Below are 15,559 nucleotides of genomic sequence, written 5' to 3'. Positions count from 1 at the left end.
CGTTGTACACCCACCACTTGCACATATAATATGGTTTGTTGAAAATAACAACACGTAAAACAGACAGACAGAGTTAGGCTAATGTATGTTTCTGTCAAAGGATATGCATTTCTGGCTTCCCCTAAACTTTGTTAAATGCAAGTGCCTTATGCTCTAATATGACCAGTCATACGCCTTCATCAAAATACAAGGAAATCACTCACTGCTCTTGAGTTAACTTTAATAATGATTCATCTTTATTTAATTTATACAGTGAAGATTATATGCAATGTTGTTTATATGCAATATTATTACTTTATTTGTTAAATTTCTGTAGCATACCTGAAAATTACTGTTAGATACCTGAAAAACATGAAAAGCACTGTTTATTTTATTTGGATCTTTGCTATATTGTATTTATTTGTCCTGTTGCTTGTAGTTTGATTGTTTGTTCTTATTTTCTTTATTTTTATTTGACAGTAGTTCTTTTTCTCCTGAACATAGCACATACCGAACCGTACCGAAACTGTGATAAAAACCAAACCGTGAGTAATTTGAACCGTTACACCCCTAATACCCGTATTTGTGTGTGCTATATATTTTGCTCTGTTAGCTTAGCAACATGTTAATGTAAATTTCTATTGAAAGCGTCTCAAATCAGTTACTTGTGTCACTTATGAGGTTCCATGACGGTCAACCTAACAAAAAGGTTACACTTTATTTCAATAGTCCACTTTAGACATTCTATTGGCAGTACTTCTCCAAATTCACTCAACTGGTTGACCAATGTTGTTATATTTAACAAATTGTTCTGCTTTATTACATTTGCCTCCACACATACAATACAAGCAGATTTTTACCTAATAAACCATCTAAGAAGTTTAAAGAAACTTTCTCAAGTTTTAAGGCATATTTCAAAGTGATAACTGGGATGGTAATCTTAAAGGAACACTCCACTGTTTTTTGAAATAGGGCTTATTCACATTCTTTCCTACATTTAGATAGGTGGGCAAATGCATTTTTGTCTCAGTGCATGCATTGTTTTAGTTTGACAGGGTCGGCGCTAGCTTAGCTTAGCATAATGAATGGAATCCTTTGTTGCCAGCTAGCATGGCCTGAGTAAAAGTGATATAAAAAAAAAAAAAAACCCACCTAATTACTTCTTGTGGCCTGCGTATTCACAACGAGTACAAATAGCGATGCAGATTAACACTAGGCGATTTCCTATGCAGATATTGACTTGGGACTATATTAGGGGGAAGCACAGGCGAAGCACTGCTACTTGTCAATACTTGTCAAAGTCAATATCTGCATAGGAAATCGCCTAGTGTTAATCTGCATCGCTATTTGTACTTGTTGTGAATACGCAGGCCACAAGAAGTAATTAGGTTTTTTTTTTTTTATATATCACTTTTACTCAGGACATGCTAGCTGGCAACAAAGGATTCCATTCATTACGCTAAGCTAAGCTAGCGCCGACCCTGTCAAACTAAAACAATGCATGCACTGAGACAAAAATGCATTTGCCCACCTATCCAAATGTAGGAAAGAAGGTGAATAAGCCCTATTTCAAAAAACGGTGGAGTGTTCCTTTAAGTCATCGTGATAACCAAACTATTGCAGGTGTTTTTATCATGTTCCTTCAAGGTCTGACAACGATGTAAACAACTTCGACCCTAATGACTGTTTTACCACTTGTGACTATGTCACAAGATGACTGGCCTCAGTGACCACCACCCTACTGTATGCATGTGCATGACAGCCGTGCTGTAGATAAACTAATGGTGTCTGTTAATCTGGGGAGTTTACACTTGAGGTTTAGGGTTAGTACACCATGCCAAGTCAGCAAGCAGCAGGTTGTAGCAGGACTTTTGCTGAAAAGGCAACAACAGGTGAGAGGGAGATATCGCCCAGAGCCTTTTCAGAGAATGCTGCTTTTCTTAAAGGAAGTGTACTAAAAATCAAACGTGGAAGCTATTTTATCTGTTTAGAATCCCATGAGCTTAAAGGATGTGCCTTTTTAGGCAAGTTAGATTCTGTGTAGTCTCGCGTAGCCAGACCTTCAGACTGACGGCAGAAGGTCTGGACTGCATCGCAGCTTTCATTGGCCAAGGACTGCCCAGAGGCCTTCTGACTGACATGTAATCATCGTTCGTTTTGTTCCACGTCATGTTGAGGGGTGTGAAAATGTAACGTCGATGTCCCTACAATAACAGACAGGTGTGTAAAACTCTTGGACTTATTTTAAAGAGTCTATGCTGTGAACTTCACATACTTTTGAAAATCCAGCGTTTAGTTGATCACGATAAATTCTTCTTCAATGAGGAAGTTTGGCTTCACGGCATCTTTGTTTCCAGGCGGACTGTTAAAAAACGCGACACACACTTAAAAGACAAAAGCGCAGATCTCAGGTTATGCAGAGTGAATGACCGTAGTGTAATTTGTTTTGGGCCTATGTTTAGCTTTTTACTTCTGGCAATTGTATTTAGGCTTCAAAATTCATTAAAGGTGTGTTCTTTTGTGAAGATTATCATCATGAACAAAATGTTTCATCATGCACATTAGTTGGTCACATAGCTAATTTTATGAAATAATCCAAAAGCCAATCGACAAATCCTATCGGAGGGACCCTTACGAAAAAGAAGTATATTTCAAGCTCATTTTATGAAATATACTTAAGTAATGTTCAAGTATATTTTTAAGTATACATTATGAAATATACTAATGTCAATATGTACTAGTAAACTTGTAAGTGTACTGTTTTAATAACGCTTGGGACTAAATTGGCCCACTTTTAGTATATAAAAGTATATGTTTAAGTGTACTATAAGTGTAACAGTAGTAAACTTTAAGTGCACAACTAGTTATTATGTTTATTACGTATTTCATTATTCAGAACATTACGTTTATTATTATGTACATACAGTAATTACGTTTCTTATTTGTACTGCAAGTGAACTTATGGGTATACTAGTAGTTTGCTATTTTAATACTTGTAGAAACTTTGAAGTATACTCTCAGTAAACTACTAGTTTAGTAGTTTTATACTACAAGTTTTCTTTAAGCGAACTTAACATTATACTTATAGTTTACTATTTATATATAATTTTTGCACTTGCAGTAGGCCAATACTACTATGTTCAAATGTTATTTTATATATTTGAAAAATACCTTTAACAGTACTTTCATTTTAAAAACATTTTATTAGCTTCATGCATCCTTTTTTATCAACACTTGAATGTTGGTAAGTTTCATAAAGAAAGGCAACATTTTAAACAAAAAATATGTGAAAATCTATTTTTTGTCAAAGACTACGCCTTGATCAGATTCAGAACGATGATCAAAAAACAGATGGAGTAGATCGAGTCCAAAATGTTGCAGCACTTCCACCTTGACTTGGTTTTTAAAACTTTAAACTGTGCCTTCAAGGAGTGGCCATCAACAGACATTTCCCTTCATCTCTTACTTAGACTTAGACTCTATTTGCTACAGGAAATGCATGCATAAGCTCAGGTTTACAGTGGTGTCACACCTAAACGAGTACATAGTTTATTTCCTACCAATAATCCTCCATTTTCACACATCATGTAAATGTGTGGTTTGTTTCAAAGTGGCCTAAACCAAAGAGGCTAATATATGATGTTCAGTCAGTGCTTCACAACTAGCAAAAATGTTCTAAAAACGTTTCGCTAACGTTCCCATGAAGTTACGAACATGTTATTTCTGAATGTCCAAAAATGATGTTTGTAGGAATAATGTTTGTTATTATTGTTTCCTTGGCAGAACGCTAGCCACAGACCTGAGATGGTTCCCTGTAAGCTGGGTTCATGCCTTGTTTTCTAGTTTTAGTTCTACATGCTTGAGGTGCGATCACATTTACCACTGTTTGACGAATTTTCATGGGCGAAATCAAATAACTTGAATAGTAATCCACGTGATTGTAAATTTTGCAAAGGATTCAAGTTGGTCACACGGATATGAAAAGCTGTTAAATTTGAAAGTAATAGACAATGAATCTTTTTAAATGTTTTTTGTTTTTTTTGCATTTGATCGCACCTAAAGTTGCTGCCTTAAATTTTTAAGTACAATCAACTTGGATGTTTAAGTAACTTCAACTTAAATTCCATTAAATAAAACTTGTTGAGTTAAAGCAATGTAAAAGCTTATGTTGTCACAACTCATTGATCATATAATTTCTTTTACTGTGTAGTTGTTGGGTGTTGACTTGTGTAGTTTTTTTTTTTAAGTTTAAAGTTAATTTTAAAATATTTCCCCCCTGTGCTCATGAACCTCACCCCACCCTTTGTGTTTCTGAACAGAATATCACTCTTCATGGGCAGGGGGGCCCTAACCAGCACCAGCAGACCCACTCAAGAATGGCCAACCACGACAGCAGCATAGTAATCCAGCAGGCACTGCCCTCGCCCCAGTCCAGTTCGGTCATCACTCAAGCCCCTTCCACCAACAGACAGATTGGGTAAGTCGCCCTCTCATCACCGCAGTTGCGTGGGCCAGAATAAATATTGTTAGATGCAAGTCATCTGTACAGCGTTCAATAGACGAAGGCTGGTGGTTTGATATTAGTCCAAGGTCCAGGCTGCTGTTTGCATTCCTCCTATCAGAATACAGCAGTTGGCTTGCCCAAGGCGGGGGAGTAGTGATTATGTTCTTCAAAAGACTGTGTTTGAGTCTAAGTCAGATGTGTGTGTCCTATCATGGACAGCAGTGGACAACAGCTGGATTCTTGGAAGTTTTTATTCAAGTATCTGTGCTCGCTATGAAAGGTTTTGGAATGTTTCTGTTAGTAAGCTGTGCATGTGTGGTGATGTGAAATAGTAATTGATCCCACATTCTAAAGTATACTATCTAAACACCCTTAATGGGGCAATGTGCTTTTTTTAATTGGGTAAAAGTGTGTGAGAGTGTTGGCGAGTGTTTTTACCCCAAAATAAAAAATGCTATCATTTACTCAGCCTTATGTCATTCTAAACATGTATGACTTTTAAAACGACATTAGACCCAGAGACTAGATTAGGTCAAAGTGCAGATCGTTTGCACTTCACAGATTCAAAGTTCTGGTGTTTCACATGCACTCGCCAACACTCTCATGCACTTTTACCCAAATAAAAGAGCACATTGCTGACTACATGATAGAAATGCTTCTCAAAAACATTAATTGAAATTAAAGATATGGCATTTGATCAGCAAACCATTATTTAAAGGGGACCTATTAAGCCCCTTTTTACAAGATGTAATACAAGTCTCAGGTGTCTGCAGAATGTGTCTATTGAGTGAAAGGAAAAACATGCTGCTTTCGTGCATGTATCTTTAAATGCAAATGAGCTGCTGCTCCCCACCCCACTTTCCAGAAGAGGGCGGAGCCTTTAAAGCTCGTGCCTCTGATACTCTGCCTGAAACTAACAAAACATCTTTTTGGTTTTGATTATCATCTCTATTGCGTTCACGATCACGTGACATTGCAGATCTTCATCATCATGAAAGTTTATTATCTGCATGCGTTTTAAAGCCAAATCAGCCTAAACTTCTGATATATGCACTGCAAAAAATCCTTTTCTTATATAGTATTTTTGTCTGGTTTCCAGTCCAAATATCTAAAAATTCCTAAATCAAGATGCATTTACTAGATAAGTAAAATTAGATAAGATATTATGTCTTGTTTTCCGGGGGAATTAATCAAAAAACAAGCAAAATTATCTGTCCATGGGGTAAGAAAAAGAATCTTAATTCTAACAGAAACAACATTTCATAGAAACGGCAAAAGCAAATTTGCAATCTGCAAAGTGTCCTTCAAAGGGCTCACATTCCTGGGACGATTGCAGCACTCTTTGGATGTCCTGTGCATTTCGTGTGTGTTTGTGAATCTTTTTCAGTTGTCCCTGCAGTGACTCTTAAAGTTCTTCGTGTCATGTAGCCAGCTTGGGTGTGTCCCACAGTGATGACATCAGTGGTGCAGCTCTGGTGGGGATATCAGCTTTTTGGGATGACGCCCCTCTTACGCAAACACATCCCACTACTGACTCGTCTTTCTTTTTTCCTCAACAGTCTTATTCCCTTTTTCTTAATGGAATGGAATTTTCTTATTCTCCGTCTCTTTGTTGCATCAGAATGCGCCCTGTCTGCAGTATAATCACCGCCCGAAACACACTCTCGAGCACATGATGGGCCGCAGGGAGAGGACAGTATCATTTTCAGAAGTGGTGGAGATTTAGGATGAAGATTAGAGGCTCAGTTCTGCAGCTGTCTCCAAAATCACAGATTTATTGCACATAACACCAGATTTTCATAAACAAGATGTTTCATGATAAAACTGTCTCTTAGCAAGTTGATATATGCGTGCTTTTTTCAGAACCATCTTATTGGCAAATCAATAACACACACTTTGCTTAATGTCTGCATAAAATCTCATGTGTTTGATTATTTTTATGAGGTGTATGAAGGCACACTGCATATTTATAATGTCAATGGTGAGACAGGGTAGGTGGGGTATGCCCAGATTGGACAACTTGTGAATATTGGATGGAAGGCCTGTCAATCAAGTTGATTGACGGTCTGACAGTCCATTTGTTCTGGAAAAGGGATGGAATTACAGTCGAAGAAAGAGAGAGAGAGGATAAGAGACTGACAGAAACTTGTTAGTTCTCCTTTCTTTGCTGCATTAACTTTCCTTAGTAGACATCAAAGATTGTTAAACAATCAAAATATTGTAGTAAATCTGTTGTGAAAAATGCACTGATTTTTCTTTTGTTTTGCGCGGCATCGGCACAATACTTACAGGGTTTCGGCAGTAATGCTGAAGGCTGCTATGAATGCTCTGCTGTGTTTCAGACTGTAGAAATGAAAGGTGAATATAAATTCATGCAGAGCACATGCAACGTCAATGCTGTTTTTGTGTTGGAACGTGGGCGTGCATGTGCCAAAGCTGTAAAGAAACCGTTTATAGCATTCATTATGGATGGACACTCATGCAGCTCAGATATTATAAAGTCTTTGGTCTTTTATGGGAACTACATAATTTATTGGGAGAAGCTGTGTTAGTCTAAAAGTAATTGGTGAATCTCATGAAACCTGTCAAGAACTGATGGGTCACATTTCACTCCAGAATCAAGGTGAAATGATATATATTTTTGTTAATATTTTGAAGTAGATTTTATTTTTATATTTTCTGTTTTCACTTTAATTTTAATACTGTAATAAAAAAGTATTACTGTAGTGACAGGACAATGTGCTCAACTGTCAGAAAAGTAACTACTTTATTTCTATTGGGTGTGTTATGTGACCTGGACATGTGAGATTCATCCAATCACAGTTTGCATCAATGTTCTGAAGTTCTGGTTGGTCTTGGAAGATCTTCTCATAATACATTTTTGTTACATCTTTGTTGATGTCCATTGAAAACTGCAACTCCCTAGGACGCCACAAGTGTGAGAGTGATTGTTTTGTTATGGGGACTGTGGAGGTCAGGGGTCAGCCTATGGAAGCGTGTATCAGTGTGTTTGGAAATGTCCACCTCAGCAGGAAAAAAAGGCTTTCAATCCCCTCAGCACAGAAACTCCACTTCCCGCAGGAAGCCATCGAGGCCAGTTAGTGCCTCTGTCCACAAACCATTTAATCTTCTCTTCCTGCTGCTCTGAACTGAAGAATCATGCCACGATTGAACAAAAAATCATGAATGATGCTGTATTGACGTGCATGATTTACAAATACTCTGCTGTTGTGAAATGTTAATGTCTAAATATTACACTATTCCTAGAAAAGGGAGGTGAATCATAAATTCAGCTTAAAATTTGGTGTATCGAATGGCAGGGTTTCATCGCAGTTGCCGGAATGTTACTATTTTCTATGGCGAATTAATCACCTATAGATATGACATGGTGCCGTCTGAGAAGACTCATTATTTAGAGGCTATTGTAATTAGCATTTTATTTTGCATTCCTGTTCAGCATGTACATACTATGTACTTATTATAGCAATTACAATAACTAGGTTATAAAACCAGATACTAATCCTGAAGCCCCCTAAACCTCACCTTAACCCATGTAGTTACCTTATACCAGTACTTACAGGGTAGCAACACTGTAAGTACACATATACTGTAAAACACATACACTCGCGCTCACGCACGCACACACATTGTACTGTACAAATTGTGTATTCTATCCCCTTACACTAACCCAACCCCTTAACCTACCCGTCACACAAAACTTTCTGAATTTTTACATTTTCAGAAAACCACTTAGTATGATACCAGGACCACACACACACACACACACACACACACACACACACACACACACACACACACACACACACACACACACACACACACACACACACACACACACACACACACACACACACACACATACACGCACACACACAAATAAATAGCAAAGTATAAAATTTACAACTATAAAACCAGATTTCTTATTCTACCGCCCCCCTCCCCCCTCCCCCTCCCATCTCTACAAATGTAATGAACTGTACAGTGATTGTGAACGACTGCAGTAAGCTTAATCCAGGGTCCATCTGCTTTCTGGGTTTCTTGAGATGTGAAGATTGACAGAGTTATACAGCGTCCATTGAATTAGGATAACAAGTCATTTTCATTTCTCCGCCATGTTTGCTGAAGAGCTTTGGAGGCTTGGAATCAATTAAGATTGGCTTTCCTCAAGTCTGCCTGCTTAACAGGGCTCAGGCGGGGGCCCACAGCTGTGAAACCCAAGGACCCTCAACCCCCAACTTTTCCTGTGATTCTCCCAGTGTTCCTTTATGCTTTTTTCTCCCCTTTTTTCACATCAGCCCTGCTAAAAAGGCAGACATGTGTTGTGTTTTGAATGCTAGTCCCCAGGATCGGATGCTAATATACTGTATATTTTTAAGGGATAGTTAATCTTTTACTCACCATTTTATCATTCCAAACGTGTATGACTTACTTTCTACTGTGGAACACAAAAAATATATTTTGAAGAATGTTCCATCATTTTTTTTTTTGGACCCCATTGACTTTCATTTGTATTGACAAAAATATCTGAGTTGAATGAACTTTTCCTTTAACTAGATTAAGTTTGGTCAACAAGTTTTATCAGAAAGATCATGCTCTTTATAGCTAAGTTTTGCATGGCTACAGTGTGCCGAGCTGGTCTTTTCAGGAGGGAATACCGTCTCTCAGAGAGGTATAAAGGGGGTTGGAGACCCTCAGAGAGGCAATTTGACAAAAAAAAGTTTAACCTGGACCCTTCTTGACTAACAAAGAAAGGGAAAATGAAAAGACAGAGCACAGGGAATCTGAATGTCATGGCTATTCAAAGGGGAAAGGGTGATCTAAATGATCTGAATGCTTGCTGCATGTAAATTACTAACATCTGTTCCTGAGTCATGTCAGTGTTAAATATGTTAGACATAGTCAGTTGCTTGAGATAAAACACTGTGAGGGGGGCTCAATCTCTTTGACTGACTGATAAGAGAGTACAGGGGTTGGAGAACGTTGGTAACGGCGAATACTAAATCTAACTAGTGTCTGAATGGTGGCCGTACACACTGAAGGAGAGACGGAAATGGGAGAACAATAGTTCTTTTCTTCTTGAGCTCTGGTGATTGACACTGACAGTTTTAGTTGAAACACACTTGCGACAGCCGATATAATAGATACAAAATGGATGGCAAGGCAAACTGTCATTCGTGCCATATAAATATGATTATCAAGAACAGCTCAGTGTAATTTCCTTTGAAACATTTCCTGTGTTACATCCACAGTGAAACATTTCCAGTCGATATAGAAAACAAAACAAAAACAAAATCAGCTTTAACTAGTGTATAACAAGCATTCTAACAGTTAGCATGCAAATTAAGAACTTTATAAATCCAAAATAACTCCCTTTAGATCACTTCCTTTTCTATTACTAAAGAATCAAGCAAAAATTCCCCAAGCTGACACGAGGAAAAGAAACCTATGAATATTATGTTCCACCTCAAATAGATTCTTCCTCTCATATATATATACCATACCTAGAGATTGGCATGGTTTTATTTCAGTTAGCCTAATAACTGGTTTGATTTGCATTGAGAGATGATCTTATGGAAAGTACCCCATGCCAATCTCTAGGTATATGGTGAAGGCTATGTGATGATGTGGGGCTATTTTAATTCCAAAGGCCAAGGGAACTTTATCAGGATGCATAGTATCCTGGCTCCATGAAGTAACTGGCCTTTAAAAATAAAAATCTGCCTGCCTCTATGGGAATTTAACATAGGGGTGTCTAAACTTATGCACCCTGTATTTTAAGGAAGAACATTTATTTATTTATGATACATTATTCATTCACAAAGAAAATTGGTGTCCTCAAAGGTTGGATTTTTCCTAATTTTTTAAATTAAGGCATTAAGTTCAATTTCCAAAAGATGATTTTTTTATTCCTCTTTTTAGTCAACTTTAGCATGGGTGTCTAAACTTATGCATAGCACTGTATATATATATATATATATTTATATAAATAGTGCAGACTTATTTATTACAAAGTTGTGCAAACCTCCATGAGCCTGCAGGAAGTTCTTGTTGTTCCTCTGCGAATTTAATGCCATTTGAAAGGTAAATTTCAAACAGCCAATCAAACCCAAACCACTCACTTTACTGCAGTGCATGCAGTTTGCGTGCATGTGTGTTTTCACACCTCTGAACCTAAGAGGAGCTGGTTTTCACACCCTTAAAGAACAGGAAGATTGTGGGGTATTTTGGTGCTTTGAAAAGGAAGCTGTGTCCTGCAACACAACAGCATGAGACGCAGTGACTCAGTCAACCTGTTTCAACCGTTAGAGAGGCCATGTCCGAATTCCTTTGAATTTGATGAGAACTTGCTTATTGACCATTGAAGTACATTTTGTTGGTATACAGGTGTATAGTTTAAATACATTCATAGGCATGCTTCACCTGCCATGTTAGCATTGTCCTTTGACCCGTATGTTCTTTGACCTATGACTTACTAACAGCAGATGTGAAAATAATTTACTTGGGTGTAACACAAACACTATTTAACCACAAGGATAACTGTGGCACTTGAAAATAGCATACTTATTTGATATGCTAATTGGGATTTCTTTACTGACTTTTTTTCTCACAATTTGACTGTATTTTTTTTCTTTCTTGCAATTGAGTCTGTATCTCAATCTACAAAATAGATCATAAAAAAATCACAGTTTGTAGTTTACATGTGACTTCACAATTGGGAATTTATTTTGTTAATTGTGATTTTATATCACACAATACGACTTTATTCAATGTAATCATAATTGCAACCTTATATCTTGCAATTGCAAATTTATATCAAACAGTGAGACTTTGTATCTCAGAATATGACTTCATGTCTGAACTTGGGGGGTTGCCGGGCGAACTGAATCTCATAGTCGAGTCTGATGGTTCGAATGAGCCAGTGAGAGCACGCTGCTACCCGCTGGTGATAGAAGAGGGGGCTGAGCAGGGTTCGAATTATGATTTCATCTTTGTGGGGGTCTCTTTTAAAAAAAGAAAAAAAAAAGTAGCCTATGAGCAGGCGCGGTGTAGCTTACTAATGTAAATAAATAAAAATGTTTAATAAAAAAGCGTTGTTAACACAATTCAATTTAAATAGTACATTTGGTTTAAATTGCACATGTATTTAAGTGGTCCAGTGGTAGAACTTTTGCCAAGTGTGTCAGAGGTTCTGGGTTCTAATCCGCTCTCGTATTTTTTTTTCTCATCAAAACCGTTTATGTTTATCAGTGGTTGTATATCAGGCAAGGACCCATTTGTGTGCATTTTGTTTTGTAATTTCAAACGGATTGAAGCGCGCGTCCGAGTGAAGACTGTGCGCGGGCCACAAGAGAACACAGTATCCGCTGATCGCAGCGGCAGCGAGCACTTTGATCACTTGATTTAAAAAACAACACATTTCAGCGCTAGATCGCCTCTTATTTAACAAACGAACTAAATGAATGCTCTGCTAGTTAACTGAAGATGTTTTTTTTTTTGTATTGGTATATTAGTGCCGCAAGATGTTTCAAAAGTGGTGGGGACAATATCGACCTTAGCAAAAAGTGGTGGGGACATGTCCCACCCGCAAATTAAGCCTATGTTAAAATAACACTTGCCTGATGGGCTGTGCTACTGCTAGATCGGCCGTTGACGTCACTTCTGTGAGTTGAGAAAAGTCAGTAAAATTCCTGGCAGAAAGCGAAGCACAAGTATGTAGTGTGTGATGACGATCCGAGATCCCACGAGATCCATGTGTTTGGCATCTCGTCCTATCCTTTAAGTCACGCTACAGTAGTCTGAAGGAAAAAGTGCTTTATTTGTAATTTAAAATAATGGTGCTGATGATTTTTAGAGACCCCCACAGGTGTATGATTTTACTGCTTTCATGGTAGCACATCCTCTCTCTATGGGAGCTCAGCTCCCACTGGCTCCCACGTAATTCGAACCATGGGGCTGAGGGTGGCAAGGCATAGCGTCGCACATCGCCAACCTCGCCCTCTTGGGACCCAGAGATAGAGGAAGTTGCTTGTTACTGAGAATTTGGGTACCCCTGGATGCCAGTGCTGGAACAGAAGTGCAACAAAAGATTCTCCATCCGGCCCTCCTCCGGTGGAAGAGCAGCTCCATCCATCTTCGGATTGCCCCGTCTCTGGGGTGGAGTTTCACCGACCGCTTGGAGGATTTAGTGAGATGGGCGGCATCGTATCCCTGCGGGAGGGCTCGATGTCACGGCTGAGCTGGCCGGCCAGAGCGCTTGTTTTTTTACCGCAGGGGAATGGACGCCCATGGCCTTTGGAATGGTCTGGTAGCACTTCGGAGCAGGCTCTTGATTGCCTCGGCCGGCTTCTGGACTGCCGAGAACTGTTGGGCATACTTCTTGACAGCATCGCCGAAAAGGCCAACTTGTGAGATGGGAGCACCAAGAAAGCATGCTTTGTCGACAAGGTGTAGCCAGGGGACACTTCTGGACCATGAAGGTGGACATCGTCCAGCCGAGGGCCTGCGCTGTGACTTGATCACGGTCAGTTATCGTGCGGAGTTCCTGCATCAACCCCGGCTCAGAACTACCCTCGTGCATATGAGTGCTTCGGCTTAGTAAACTTGCAGGGTGGAGGCGGCCTAACCAACAGCACTGTAAGCCCCAGCAGCAAGTTGCTGTTGTCTCACAGGTGCTGGATGGGACGCCAATGTCCATTGGCTCGTTTAGTTTATAGTGGTAGGTGATTGGACTCTCAGGCGAGATAATACGAGATAATACCAATACGTCTGTGACGTTCCGACGTGACGTCGAACGTGACCGACTGAAAGGGAACTACAGCTACAGGTTTTATTTTTTATGTAAAAAAAAATGCATTATAAAAACAAAAAGCTCACTGGAAAAAACATACATTGACTATAACATAATCAGTTATTCATATTTTGTTGATTCTCTCTTGTTTTTTTATGTTTCATTGCGTTATTTTTCATATCAACGAGTTTGTCATATCACAAGTAAAGCAATTGACTCCACAGCTACACAATATGCTTACAAAATCTTTTAAAAAATGTTTTTATAATATTTGAATAAAGGGTGAAGATGTCAATCACTTTTCATCACCACTTTTTAATCTCACAATTTGATATAAATATAAAATAAATCATAAAAATATGTCTTTTTTTACTTTGCGTGGGACTATACTTTGAAATTGTGATTTTATTTCTTGTAATTTCTACTTTACATCTCACAATATGACTTTATATCTCACAATTGTGACTTTATTTTCTGTAATTGGGACATGTATTTCTTATACAGTATATTACAATATGACTGTATGACTGATTTTAAACGTTATCCCTATCTTATTCCCCCTTTATATTAAAGTCAAGAAAGTCAATGTTACCTTCTTTTTCGTTCTTTTACGACATTGTAGAATTGAAATGCTTGCGTACTGCACAGTTTTATGCCTCCAACCTGTCAAAACTTGATACTTGCTCTTTGGGACTCTGATTCACCCTAGCCGAGGCAGCGTGCAGTGTTGTTTTTGTGCGAGGCTGCATAGGAGGGCCCTCTCAAACCCTCCCCCACCCCCCTCCAGTTCCTCTTGTGGGCCAAAACACAGACGTCATCGATTTCTTCACAGACTGCTTTCAATCACATTGATCAAAAACGCAGAACCTCATTGTTAGGATTCTAACTCTGTGACCCCTCTTATGGAAAAACAAACTATGGTTGATGTTTTAGCTAATTACGGCATACAGAGAAAGCCAAAACTTGGGGTCGTCCAGCCTGAGATAATCTTTCCATGTAGGGTGGCATCTTCTGGATGTGTGCCTGGATTGTGCATGTCTGAAAGAGAAAGAACTTCAGAGGACAGAAGGAAACAGAAAGAGAGAGAATACAGACGGGCAGGATGTACATCTGAGCTGAATTAGAGTGAGCTCATTGTGTACGGCGTAGGGTTTAATAGTGCGTTTGGAGAGGAACGCCCAGGCCCTGCTCCTCTCATTCCAGCACCACTGTGTCATCCTCGTCCACCACACAGACACATGCAGAAACGCACACATACTCCTGCAAAGAGAGGGACAGAGAGAGAGAGAGAGAGAGAGAGAGAGAGAGAGAGAGAGAGAGAGAGAGATACCCTCAGAGCAGACAACAGGAAGACAGGAAGAGAGGGAAAGGGGACCTTGATTGAGAATATGAAAGGATGGAGAAGGGGAAGAGGAAAGGATCTGGGGTGTTGGATAGTCAAGAGAAAATGATCAAGTGATCAGGTGGACATGAAAGACTTTAATACAGTATTTTATATGGATATAAATAACAGGGACAGGTGTACTTTGGGGTCCATAAGTCTTGAGATCACATTATAAAAATTTGGGATTCAAAATCTAATTTGAACCTTTTTTTAAAGTAAAACAAAGAAATGTTATAAAATTAAATTATTTAATTATTTACGATACTGTGTAACATACAATTTAAACACAAGGATGCCTTTCTTGGTATCTATAGTCTTCACAGTCACAGTTCTTTAATGTGGGATCTTCAGTCTTCCTCATTTTGGGATTGCACATTATCCACTGGTTGCACTCATCACACTATTTCTAAATTTAAAGAAGTCAATTTGTGACCGTGTACTTGTAAAAAAGGTCAGATGTTTATGGTAATATGATATCATTGTACCTTCTTTTAAGAATGTGAAGGAGCCCAAGGTAGACATTACACATTCTGTGGTTTCACAGCTGTTTGACAAACAAGTGACACTTTAAAGTCAGCATGAAACAGCATTTGAATCCACACCATTTTTTTCTCCATAATTTGACATATTTACAAATCAAACAGGATATTCAGTGAGAAAAAAAAAGTTGGGTGAAATCTGATTTTATCCTTTGGGAATTGATTGGAACCTGAAAAAATATTGTCTCCAAATGACTTCTTTGGAATTATATATCAGAAATATTCACAATAAAGCCCCCAATATACTCAAAGCAATGACTTTTTTTGTTCTTTGCACAGGGGTACAAAGAAGTTTGAAATTTGTGTTTGTAAACTTTCCGAGCATGGAAAGTTTTCTGGAAAAT

At 38.6% G+C, this 15,559-nt stretch overlaps 1 protein-coding gene across 1 annotated transcript in view; it reads left to right on the top strand.

The window, feature by feature from the left end:
- The window catches only part of creb5b (cAMP responsive element binding protein 5b), an 82,227-nt gene that overhangs the window by 14,172 nt on the left and 52,496 nt on the right, over positions 1 to 15,559 (top strand). Inside the window, exon 5 of the mRNA XM_081389861.1 lies at positions 4,299 to 4,456. Coding sequence (XP_081245987.1) covers positions 4,299 to 4,456 — 158 coding nt within the window. The remainder of the gene's footprint in view (positions 1 to 4,298; positions 4,457 to 15,559) is intronic.

Source organism: Scardinius erythrophthalmus (genome assembly GCF_964197995.2).
Source record: "Scardinius erythrophthalmus genome assembly, chromosome: 16".
NCBI classification, from domain to species: Eukaryota; Metazoa; Chordata; class Actinopteri; order Cypriniformes; family Leuciscidae; genus Scardinius; species Scardinius erythrophthalmus.
The sequence above is the reverse complement of the archived record's forward strand: the minus strand, read 5'-3'. Positions and strand labels throughout refer to the sequence as shown.